The sequence below is a fragment of the Musca domestica genome, unplaced genomic scaffold (assembly GCF_030504385.1).
Source record: "Musca domestica strain aabys unplaced genomic scaffold, Musca_domestica.polishedcontigs.V.1.1 219, whole genome shotgun sequence".
Classification (NCBI taxonomy): Eukaryota; Metazoa; Arthropoda; class Insecta; order Diptera; family Muscidae; genus Musca; species Musca domestica.
This window is the reverse complement of record NW_026712261.1, coordinates 464,543-478,438: the sequence shown is the minus strand read 5'-3', so window position 1 is coordinate 478,438 and position 13,896 is coordinate 464,543. Positions and strand designations below refer to the sequence as shown.

Genomic DNA, 13,896 nt, shown 5'->3' with positions numbered 1-13,896 from the left:
ATCGCTTGGCAAACTAAAGATGTTCTGATGATCTATACAAATTGTTTGTTGTGATTTCATTTTTTTCTATTAAGGCTTTAAAAATTATTAATTATTTGTTATAATTGGCCAAAAGCCAACAATTTTGTGAATATTTTTGAAAAGTTCAAGTTTACCCCGAAAATTGTATGTGTGTGACGATAGAGAAAAAAAAATAAAAAATAAAACGTTCTGTAAAAAAATCCAAAATCAAAGCAATAGCAGCAGCATCGGCACTGAAGGAAATTTGCCAAAATTTCATCTTTAATGGAAATAAGATTTCTTGTCGCTTTTTTGCTTGCTTTGGTCCATATCTTTCTAGACAGTCCATTTATGTGTAACGATAAAACGTTTATGGCCATGCTTTCTTTGCTTGGCCACTTTTTTTGTTGGTTGCATTAACAGCCAATATACGCAGCAGACATTGTCAATAAAGATGATGGATTTTTCTTTACAAAGAAAATCACAATTCATGCGCAATTCAGCACTTCAATTAATTTGTGCTTTTTTGGATTTTCCATGGAAATTCAATGTGTCGGCAAGAATAATTTTGCCCCAGGGGAATAAACGTAAGGTTTTTTGGGGGTAATTTTGTCAACATCTGTCTCCAATAAAATATTTTGATCTTTCTAACAAAAGGAAATTGTGTTTTCTTAAAGAAGGGAGAAGATCGTGATTCTTTTTTGGAAAAATAAATAGATTTTATATAATAGTCAAATGGGTTGTTGTTAACGTTTTCATATGTCAAAAAATATTACATTTATTTAATAGTTATCGGGGCTTCGACATACCAAAGTTAAATTTAGGCTTTTTCAAAACGTGGACCAAGCTGGAATATTTTATAGGATTTTTTATAGGATATTGTTCTTTATAGGTTAGCGGGTAAACCTCTTTGGAAAAAAGGAATGAAGTCAAAATGTTTAAAATTGAGTAAGAGTAAACTCTAATGATGAAATTGTGTGCAAAAAAACAATGAGTTGTGCGTCTAAAGAACAAAAACGTTTTTGATGTTGCTATGGACTTTATAAAAAGGGGGTCGGCAATTGCTTCCGCACACACACAACGACTCTCCCCATGATCATAGTGTGTAACATCATTGCATCATCGACAGCTCAACACTCAGCAAGCAAAAATGCAAATGCTTGCTGGGCTTAGACAGAATTGGTGGTTGTACTGTCTGTATTGTCTTTTTACTCTCTTCGTCTACTAGTATAAAAATCCACAAACACATGCAACTCCACTATTAAAGGTTTTTTCTGGTACAGCTTGGTGACAATTCTCTTCAACGCATTTGTTATACCCTCAGTCATATGGGTACAGAGGGTATATATCATTTGATACGGCCAAAATGTACCTCGTCTAAGTAACGGCTTAAGACCTGAGTCTCTTTAAACCAAATCCGTTTCAGGACTTTTAGAGTCGATCTAAAGATGTCCGTCCGTCCGTCTTTCTGTCTGGCTAGTGCGCAAGGGAGTTTCCGATTTGGTCAATACTTTGTACATCGTAACATTATTGCCAAACTTAGATCGAGCTCGGTCTACTCCTTCTATCAAAAGGTCAACATTTTCAAAGAAAAAAAATTACCGTACAGAACGAGAAGTGATCATCCGATTTTGTTCAAAATTGGTAAATTCTAATATTCAGGTGTGAAAATGGACAAAGTTCGGCCGCGCCGAATTTTTTATACCCTCTACCATTTGGAAGAAATTTGAAAAATCAATCATCAAAATACCGAATATCGGGAGGAACTGTTACATAGGGGATATATGATATCGTGGACCTATATAGACAATTCTCATTCGGGTAGTAATATACTCACAAATAACTTCCTGTGTAGAATTTCAGACAATTCTATTGTAAAATATGGATGAAATCATCAAAATTCCGAATATCGGAAGGTGCCATTATAAGGGGGATACACGATATCGTGGGCCTATATAGACAATCTTTTTTCAGGGGGTAAAGTGCCCAAAGTGCCCTTGTGTAGATTTTCAGACAATTCCATTGGAAGCTGTGGGGGTAAAGTACTCACAAGGAACACCTTGTGTGGAATTTCAGACAATTCCATTGAAAAATCTGGCTAAAAACATGAAAATACCGAATATTGGAAGGTGCCGTTATATGGGGGTATAGGATATCGTGGACCTATATTAACATTTCTCTTCCAGAGGGTAAAGTACCCAGAAATAACTGCTTGTGTGGATTTTCACACAATTCCATTGGAAAATATGGCTAAAATCATCAAAATACCGAATATAGAGTGGAACCGTTCTATGGGGGCTATACGATATCGTGCCCATCTTCGAACTTGATCTGCCTGCCCAAATTTTTTGCTTCCTATCATAATTCGTTTTGACTGTAGCGTGATTACAACAGACGGACAGACGGAAAGGGCTAAATCGTCTTAGAATTTTACGCTGATACTTTTTCGAAGAGTTACAAACGGAATGACGAATATAACGTGCCCTCCATACTATGAATGGTGTAGGGTATAAAAAAGGGTTCGATTGTCCTCAAATTTTACACATCCCAATATTTTTACCAACACAAGATCTGATGTGAAGATGGAATATATCAATCACTTATCTACCACAACGGGTCAACATTTTGAATACTTATATATCTCAAAAAATGCGAAAAAGCATCTCCTTCTATTCAAATTTAATTGTGAAAAAAAATACCATTGAAATTTATGTACTACATGTAAATATTATGTGTTTGATATTTTACTGTTAATTTAATACGTCTCCAATCCAAGTGAAAATCACCCGTTTAAAATGTAAAAGGAAGAACTTTTCTAGATCAAATTTCATTGTCTCTGAACAAAGGATATTTGGATATTTAATATGTTCCATAAAAAAAAATCATTAATTCTTGATAATACCTTCATTATTTTTGAAAAAAATATATAAAAAAAAAAAAAATATATATATATATATATAATGGGGTGTAATTTTTTCAAAAATAATGAAGGTATTATCAAGAATTAATGATTTTTTTTATGGAACATATTAAATATCCAAATATCCTTTGTTCAGAGACAATGAAATTTGATCTAGAAAAGTTCTTCCTTTTACATTTTCACTAAAAAATTGTATATACGTTTTTGTATATATATATATATATTCGCCACACGAACGTTTTGGTATAGTCCCCATATAACGGTACCTCCCGATATTCGGTATTTTCATGATTTTTGCCACATTTGTTCACGAATTTGTGTGAAAATTGGTATTTGTATGTCATAATGGGTTCTAGCTTCGGTGGCGAAACACTGCATGTATAGGTCCACGTTTTTGTATAGCCCCATAGCCGTATTTCCCGATATTCGGCATTTTGACGATTTTTGGCAAATTTTCCCATGAATATGTCCAAAAATTTGTTTTTGTGGGTCATAATGAGTTCTAATGTTTCCTTTACCCTAAGGCGGAGGGTATTAAAAGCTTGGCCTGACCGAACTTAATTTTTTCTTAATAACAATGTCCCTACCTGAATTATATTTCTTTATATAATATGCCGAAAATACTGTGGCAACAATTCACCTGATATGTAAGAACGAATATTTTTCGTGCTTTATAAATTCAAATTAAAATAATTTACATAATTTCCATCGCAACAAGAAAAATGATAACAAATAAACAGGAAATCTTTTCAGCCTTCCAAACCATTCAATATCAGTTGAATAATTTCTTGATTTAATAAATAAATAAAAAAGAAAGAATGAATGAACGAACGAACGAAAGAATGATGGATTCAATTAAGATGAAAATGTTGTATCACTCACAGAGATTATTAATCTTTGTGATTTTTGTTGCTCTTCGTCTTTTTATCGAACATGTGTTGCACACGCAAAGACACGATGATGCGGATGATGAAGATGGTGAGAATCACACGAGCGAATACTTAATGAATTAACAAAAGCCACGAACACATGAGAATAAAGAAAAATCTCTTGGGGTGCTGGGGCTGGACTCTATCTGACACCAAAACACTTCTACATAAATACGTATGCTTGTGGAGATTTGCATTATTTTCAGGCGTAAGTTTTCTTTCCAAAGAAATGTGAAATAATTTGGGAATGGAAAAAATCACGAAAATGCATATAGGCACAGATGTGCACACACACAGACACTCAAACAAATCTTTTACCCAATATTTTATGGAGTCATTGCAATATAGTCCATTTTTATGGTTGTTGAAATGCATTCAATGTCTTGCTTCTGGTCATTTTTTTTCTTAGCTTTGTTTAGTTTAAATTGTATTGATCCATTTAGCGTTTTTATTTTATGGATAAGAAAAGAAAAAACATATTGTAAATAAATTCATCCATTTAGCCGTCAAATCGTCTGGTTGGTTGTCCGAATGGCGCTGTGGTCGGTCAACCTCATACCGCAACCATTCATTTCTTTTGAGTATTTTATGAAGGTGCTAATTGAAGTTGTTAGTGTAGTACAACAATTTATCCGGGAAATGAGTACATTATACAAATGTGCAGGATTTGGCTGAGAATTAATGTTTTGGTTCCTTCGTGGGTAGGAAAGAAGATTTTTCAATATGAATATAACATAAAGAGCCAAATCTATTAAAGAGTATGGCCAGGATCCTTACAATAACTACAATCAGGGAATATCGTTATATAATGGCTGTACGAAAATCAGGAGCAATATTGACATATTTTTGTAGATAGAATTTCCACATCATAAGCACATTAAACGACATATCTTTCTACCAATAATTGTGGATCAGTCACAATAAAATTTGGTCCAGAAGAATCCTTTACTTGACACTTTCTCCAAAAAATTAAGCGCAAAGGGAGATTTTGACTTGTATTGGAAACGTTTTAAATCAAGAGTAAAAAAGCAAAAACATAATGTTTATAGAATTGTTTGAAATTTGTATTATCTGTTCCTAATGATAAACGTGAGGTATTGCCCTTGAATAATGAAATGTCCACAAAAGGTGTAATATTAGCCCAAATGTGATGAAATTTGGAACTTAATACCAAATTGAGTCTAGAAACTAATATGTCAAATTTGGTGATAATTGGTTCGATACAGCTATAGCTGCCATATATATTTTCATCCGATTTGTTATATTTGTTCTCCACAGCCGTAATATGCACTCGATATTCAGGAAATTTGATATAGAAATGCCTTTGCCAAATTTAATCGAGATCGTTTCAGATTTTGATTTAGCTCCCATATATATCATTATCTGATTTTAAGTTAACCAAATGGGTAATACAAGTGCGAATTGAAAAGACACAAATACTTCGGTAAATTTAGTCCCTTGGACTTTAAATTTAACTATAATCATAGTTGGTATAATTCAATTCTCACAAATTACCCATACAACTTTTATTTTTTTTATGAAGCTATACTAAATATTTAAAGTGGTGTAGGGTATCATAACTTCGGACCCACCCGACTTTAAGACTTCCTTTACTGGTTTTCAACGGATCTGGCTGAAATCCACACACGATATCCTATATTCCACATATAACGGATCCTAACGATGTTCGGCATTTTGATGGTTGTAGCCACATTTTTTAACCAAAGTGTTTAATATTAGGTATTTAGAGTTCATAGTATGTTCTATCTTATGTGGCTTTCTTATATTCAGTTTCTAGCGGAAATGCTTAAAATCCGGTATTTAGAGTTTAAAATTTATTCTATCTTCTGTACTGGAACATTGTATATGCATTGTATATAACTCCACTTTTTCGTATAACCCCATATAGCCACATTTTCTAACAGAATATTATTTAATTCAGTATTTTGAGTTCATAAAGGTTTCTTCTTCATGTGTCAGCATATTGTCTATATAGGTCTACGTTTACCCATTGCCCCCATATAAAGTTACATTCCGTTATTCTGTACTTTGACGATTTTAGCCACATTTTCAATGGAATTACTTTAACCATACTTGCTTAACTTGTTCCTCATACCACTACTTTTTGGTACTTTTTAGGGCATATTTTCAAAATCACCTCCATATATCAAGCGCATCCCACAAAAAGTGACCTTAATACCAAAATCTCAATTTTCCAACTCTATCCCTTCTTAATATACCAAATTTAGTACCATATAGGTGTTTATAGGACTTTTCGTACTGTTTAGTATATTTCTCGAACTGTTATATACTAAACTTTTACACCCCAACCTTATCCAATGACCATGCCTTTTTCTATCAACCCTTCATCCTAAACTTCAAGTTCATACCAATTTTAAAGATCGTTTCCAATTTGTTGCAGTTTAGTACTTTTGGTATACATATTGTTCGAATTTTCCAAAACCCCTTTCAAATTTAAAATTTCTATCTCTCACCTTTCCCCAGATAACAAATTTAATACCATTTACTATTTTTCGCACTAAAAATTAGTGCTTATTTCCAAAAAAAAACGCCAAACTCCTCCACCCAACAAAAAGTAACCCTAATACGAAAATTCTAAATTTCCAATCTCAAATTCCAAATTTCTTCATATACCAAAATTAGTACCATTAAGGACTTTTCGTACTTTAATAATACATTTCTCCAGAGCCACCTTCTAATTCCAACCCTACACACTAACAGTGAAACCAGAAAATTTAGTAGACTTCTAGTACGAATTTAAAACTTCTAAACTAAACCCCTTCAACGACCCTAATTCCAAATTTTAGAGTTCTTTCTCTATCTCTCCGTTTGCCCAATCAACAGAAATCAATTTTTAGTACATTTTAGTAATTTTAGTACAGTTACAGTTCGGCTTTCTAAAAACCCAGCCTTATATCACCCTAACACAAAATTCCAGCTTCAACAGTTTCGCCCGCGACCTTGATGAATCAGTCAGTCACTCAGACATCGCTCTATTCCTTTATATATAGATTTCCATTTGAAAATTGTTTAATTGTAAATATTGTTTTGTTGTAAAATATTGGGTTGAAAAATACCATTAAATGCCGATTAAACATTAAAATCTCATAAATATTCACGTTTGTAGAACAACTGATTTTTAATTATTGCAAACATTCGTTTTCTATGACGATCAAATCAACGAATTTCCCATTACAAATTTTATTTATAACAATTTTTGAGGAAAGAAAAAAATGTTCAAATAAATATTTTGACAAGCTAAAGAGGAGGCGACCGACCGATCGACCTACATACATATAAATATGTATGCTAAATAGCAAATCTCCAAGAAATGAAAAATGATTTGCGAAAAGTACCCAACCAGTCAACACCCAACGAATTGGGTGGCCCAGTGAAATATGGATTGACGTCATTTTCAAGGTTACCTATTTTCCGGATTACTCAGATAGAAAATCATATTCCAAAAAATTATAAACGAAACTTTTGATGGCAGAGACAAAAAAATGTTGGTGATTCCATGGAATAAGTAGGCCATACCACACTTGGCAAGTGCCTGTGGGCAATGTATTCCCAAAAATTAGTGTTTTTTTTTTTTAAGACAATTCAAATGTGGGTTGCGTTCACTTACCTTGTAATCGGTCCCGGTGATTCACTAACAGCCTTTATCGATCTTCTTAAATGTCTATGGAATGTACCGAGTATAGATTCTTTGCGTTGTATTTGAACGTTTTTCTCATCGTTGTTTACACCGCCACTGCCAACGCCAACACCTCCGAGGCCGGCATTGGCATTCAGCTTTGTACCCTCGTTGATATCCTTGCCCATCAGGGGGGCCCCGCTGTTTCCCTCCTCGCCCATTATGTCGTTGGCCAGGGCGTCTTTGGCAGGTGGGTCCACAAAATTTGCCGTCAACGAACTGTTTTCCTTTAGGTTTTTGATATTGAGTTTATCGTGTCGCAGACTATTTTCGTTTTTATTGGATATTTTAACAATCACAGCATCTTTGCCACTGGTCTCCTTGTCGTCGAGTAGCTTTGTCCAAGCATGCTCGCCAATGTTCTCCGATTTGTCGACAATCATCTTCCGGTAGCAGTTTGGTGATGAATTCAATGAAATTCGCAAACTAGGGAGGTTTGGGATATCCTTTGACTAGGCCAGGATTGGAAATATTGTGGTTATAGCTGGAGATGGAGTTGTAGTTGTGGTTGTTGTGTTTACAGTTATAGATAGTTGTTGAAAGGGCAGGGTGGATAGGAAGAGGGAGGATGTAGTATAAATTATCACGTATCAGGATTCAAATTGAAAATTTCCAATTGATTTGATTTTAAAACAATCATCGAGTTTCTTTTGTTGTTGCTGTTGTTTGTTACTTTCCTTTCAAGATATTAAAAAATTACACCACCGCCAAGTGACTAAAACGATACAAAAAGAAAAAAACCTTAGTCACACTCTCCGCACTCACGGTTAAATCAAAACTAAAACGCTTTGAAGAAAATAAATTTATTTGACTATCTATTCTTTGAAATATTGTTTCGATTATTTTTGTGTTTTTGGTGAAGGGATATCAAAAGTTCTAATTTTTTTGAAATAATCAGAGTATTATCTATTTTCGATTTGAAGTATGTTAGGTATTTTGCTTAGATAGCCAATACGACTTTCGTCAATTGTCCATATGATGTATGGAAAATAAAAATTACACTTGTTTACAAAATAATTTTGGGTCTTTGAACTATGCTATTGTGCGCATTTGTTATGAGTGACGTTAGAGATGAAAGATAGCGGAATTTGTTTATATGAGATTTGGAAATATTTTTAAATGGGGAACATGTTGCCTCAAGGTCCGAAACTCACCTCGGGAAGGTCACCCTTATCAAGGGTGATTTTAATGTGCGCACGAGACACGCCTTGTTGTTATTTATCAAATTCTAAATAAATGACAAAAATACAATTTTTTTTTTCAAAAATTCTCAATAACTTTTTGAAATCAATTTTGTGCCTGTATTTTTGTAACTTCAGCCATATGGCTAGAGAGGTATTATCTATTGTCGATTTTAATTGTCGTCATCGAAATAATGGTTTTAGGACCTACGTCCATTTGGACTAAATCCGTTTCAGGACATTTGAAATCAAACTTAGATCAAGTTCGAAGTTTGGTAATATCGGTGACTACTTCTGGCATCTCCTCCACAAAAGGTACTCACACCTTGCGGGACAAGAAAGGATCATTTCATCTGGGAAAATATACATTATCGGCTCACTTCATCATGCAACTCGCTCACGAATGTTCGAAATTTTGAAAAATTATAACTCTCATGAAATGTAAAATAGAGTTCAACTACAACCATTCAAATCTCATTATTTTTGCCAACACAAGATTTGGTGCGAATAACGTATAGAACGGACCATTACTTCCGGTAACTCCCCCATCATGAAACTCATTAATCTCGAAATGAGCATCCGATTTTTGTTCAAACTCGACACATCCCAATATTTATATCAACACAAGACCTGGTGTGAAGATGAGTCCACCCCTCTCCTACCTCATCCACAAAGGGGTCAACATTTTGAATAACCAACAGTCATAAAATGCGAAATAAGCATCCGATTCATTCCAATCTTCACACTTCCTAATGGTTTTACCAATACAAGTCTGAAGTAAAAATGATAGATATCGGCATACTCCTCCTGGCACCTCCCACAAAAAGGACACAGTTTTCAATACTTCTCACAATCTCAACTGACAGGTAATATGAATATAAGCCTGACGATAGCAATTTGTCCCAATAACTAGACATCAGCAAACGCTGATGTCTATTACCAAATATTATATATTACTAATATGAGAGATTAAAACACAAAATCGGATGAAACATATAAATCCGAGCTGTATCTTAACCGTTTTTCTTTGTCCTATGTGCTAAAATCCAATCCATTTAGGCTCAATTAACGTCAAGTCGGATAAAAATATATGGTAGCAATATGCAAATCTGAACCTATTTTGATGAAAATTGGCAGAGGTATCCGAAACATGAAACATATACATGGGAGCTATGTCTGAATCGATTTTTACCAAATTTGAAATACATGCTTCAGTACTGTAAACGATCCAATGGGTAAAAGTCCATTCCATTTGGTCGAATATTACACATATGGAAATCGGACAAAACTATATATTGGAGCAATACACTAATCTGATCCGATCATCACCAACTTTAATAGGGTTTGTCCTTGGGCCAAACTAATGATGTATGGAATATTTCATCTGAATGGGACAATAAATGCAACCTGTACTTTGTTTACAAAAATACATGGACAGGCGTACGGACGGAGGGACATCCATAAATCGATTCAGCATGTGATTCGTTTCCTTCTGCATATTGCAAACAAATTAACCCACTGTGACACAGTGTGTCTTAGAGTATAACAAAGAAAAAAACGTAATGTTCAAACACTTCCGATTTAAAGGTATAAATTCACCACCATCAATTCACCGAATATCGAGAGGTATCGTTTCATGGGGGCCATATAAGAAAGTAGACCGAGCAATTGGAAACTAAAGCTGCTTATAATATATGTCATTTATCTCGACAGAAAAAGAGGCGCACGGACCTATAGACGAACAAACTCGATTTTGCTAAACTTAATTTCGACCCTAAGGCAATTAGTCGATTATTATGATTTGCATATCCCAATAATTGTGGCGAAGTTCGAGAACACGTAGCTTACCGACTTGATAAGTGCTCTTTAAATCTTAAGGGCTCTCCTATTTTCTTCTATTCTACATTTTCTTCTATTCTACAAATGACTGATTTGATTGTTTGTTTGATACAGTCTTCAAATTTGGAATGCGTGACGGAATTTGGTGCAAAAATAAACTTACCAAGTTATATTGAAATCGGTTCAGATTTGTGTATTTGATGCACCAAACACGCTATATATGTCAAATGTCAATGAAGTATGGAATGTGTGACGGAAGTTTGCTTAAAAATAAATTTTGTGAAATTGTATTGAAATCGGTTCTGATTTGGATATTATTTTATCAAGAAATATAGACCCACCACGCCTTTGTCATCTGTTCAAGATAGGTTGGGCAGATTACAGCATATGCAGGGCATGCGGGGAAGATGATGAAAAATTGAAGCATTTTCTCCGCCAATACCCAGGGTTTGCAAATATCAGATCCCAATACTCATGTCAGACCCAACAAAGTATATATATTCTTGATCAGCGTAAAATTCTAGGTCGATTTAGTGATGCCTGTCTGCTGTAATCACGCTATCTTTCGAACGAATTGAGATAGAAGGGTAAAATTTTGCACACATGTTTATTTTTCCAGTAGGCAGGATAAGTTCGTAAATGGGCCATGTAGGTCCTCGTTTTCACCGGAATTTTTCAAATTTGGTATTTGAAGTTCGAAATGGATACTACAGCCTGAGACAGAAAATTATCTGTGCAGGTTCACGTCTTCGTATAGCCCCCATATAACGGTACTTCCCGATATTCGGTATTTTGATGATTTTAGCGACATTATTCACCGGAATTGTTTCAAATTTGATATTTGAAGTTCGTAAAGGGAACTAAAGCCTGTGACAGAAAATTGTCTATGCTGGCCCAGGTCTTCGATATTTTGATGATTTTAGCTTCATTATTCACCGTTTATTTCAAGTTTCGTATTTGAATATGGTAGTGGCTTATAGACACCAATATAACGGCTATATTCGGTATTTTTTAAATTTTAGCAGAATTTTTGTATTTTTTGAAAAATTCAAAGTTCGGCCCGGCCGAACTTACTGCTTTTTAACTTGTTTTTATTTAAAATCCGCAAAATATTCGTTTACAAAATTTTGAAAGCATATAAAATCAAAAGAGGTAGCGATGTGCACCGGATTCAGCTAGTTGCTCATATGGATGACAAAAGTCGGCAGAAATTAAAAATATAAACAAACAGAATAAAAAGAAAAATCGTTTCTTGAAATTGTTCGTTTGTATACGCTACAAATCTTCAAGAAATGAAATATAGACAAATGTCGATCGAAAGTAACAAATACATCGAAAATCGTACCTAAAATCTTTGGAGTTTCATTTTTGTAGAACATTTTAATGGCTTAAAGTGTTATGTTGTGGTACTTATCTTTCGGTTTAAAAATGGGGAACGAAAAGTACATAGAAATAATAACTATATTATTTCTATGTACCTTTCGAATGAAATATTCGTCAAAAAATATCGTCATTCAATGTAGCTGAAAAATTGATCTCGAGAATATTGACAAACGGATAAATAGCGGATTTCATGATGCAATTCGGCGTCAAATGCAGAACATTCATCACACCTTAACTCGGAAATTCTACATCCGGATATTCTGTCCTTCCCTACTCTTTATATGCTCACCAAGACTTATCGTCCCCAAAATAATTTTCTAACCCCAAGTTTTGTGTTCACAGTGCAATTAGATCGATTTGAAAGTAGTTTAATTATATATCCCAATACCTGGAGAGATTCGTTCACTCAAATTTAAATGGTTTCAGAAATTTCACAATAAATTTTTGTGGCGAGGGTATCACAGAGAAGGCCCCGTCCGATTATAGCCTTTGCTTACTAGTATTTGAATATAGCTCCCATATATATACTTAATCCGATTTCAGGTTTATTGTGTAAATAATGCCTAATACCAGAGTACGTTTCCATTTTGTAGAACTCGACTCCGATACAAAGTGAGATCATGCACTCTACAGCAATGTTATTTGGTATGAAAGATTAAGATGTCTCCGTTAAATTTAGTGAAAATCGATTCCGAATTGGATGTACACCCATATATCAGTTTCCTCTGAATCAAAACTTTAATTGCTCTAAAGCCAAATGTTGATAGATGGTATGATCTACCTCAAATAAATTATTTTGTTACGGGAGCTCTACTAAATATGCATAGTTTTAGTTTAAGGTTTAATTGAGTAGGGTATCATACAGTTGGCCCCCCGCGACTTTTGACTTTTCCTAACTGGTTTTAATGTAATCCTACTCGAAGTGATATCATTCTCTCTATAGCAATGCTATTTGCTAAAGGTTCATAGGTGGTAAGATCTACTTCAAATGAATTCCCAATAAAAATTCTATTATTATGGGAGCTTTACTAAATATGCGATGCATATCATCTAGTCGATCCCGCCCGACTTTTGACTTTTTCTTACTTTTTTCTGTCAATTTTAATGTGGGTGTATTACACAGTAACCGTGGCGAGCATATGGCTGGATCCTTTTAATTTGACTCTTAATTGTCACAGATTATTCAACAATAATCACAAGTATTGTAGTTATTTACTGATTTCTTTAAATTTAAAGTCAGATCCTTTTTTTCAAACTTTCAAATTCACTTTTAATTTTTAAAATTAATTTAATCTGTTTAAATATTTGAATACTGATACTGATTTCTTTAAATTAAAAGTCAGACCCTTTTTCTTTCAAGTTGACTTTTAATTTTTTAAAATTATTTATTTAATCTGTTTGAATATTTTAAATAAATCACCTTATTCACTGAATGGGCTTGAACCACTTTCCTCCATTATAAATATTTTATTAAATTCATCTATTAATTCACAAAAGCGTTTTCCTTAATTTTTCTCTTCTTACGTTGCCAAGGCTAAAATCACACTAAACTCTATGGAAGCGATCAATATTCTTTCACTTCAAGCTAAATTAAGTAATTTGGCAAAAAAAAAATAATAAATTTACATTTCATTTGGCCTGTCTAATAAATAAATCCATTTAACATCTCTAATCAATCATCATCATCATGTGCACTAATAAATCTGTCAATTTTTAGTGTCCTACTAATCAAAAATTGCGGACGACACTTGTCAAGCTTGGGGGGTTGAAATTTGTGACATGAAAATGCTAGCGTTTGACAAATATATAACAATGACATATTAAATCTATTTGGTGACACTTTTAATAATTCTACCAAATTCTATTAGTCAGTCACACGGCGCCAATAATGGTTAGTGGTTGTATCTTCTTAACATGTGATAGTAG

The 13,896-nt window shown here is 33.9% G+C and overlaps 1 protein-coding gene across 1 annotated transcript in view; it reads right to left on the bottom strand.

Moving 5' to 3' along the window:
• The window catches only part of LOC131802577 (G protein-activated inward rectifier potassium channel 3-like), a 104,660-nt gene that overhangs the window by 76,908 nt on the left and 13,856 nt on the right, over positions 1–13,896 (bottom strand). Inside the window, exon 2 of the mRNA XM_059122898.1 lies at positions 7,499–8,282. Coding sequence (XP_058978881.1) covers positions 7,499–7,950 — 452 coding nt within the window. The 5' untranslated portion in view covers positions 7,951–8,282. The remainder of the gene's footprint in view (positions 1–7,498; positions 8,283–13,896) is intronic.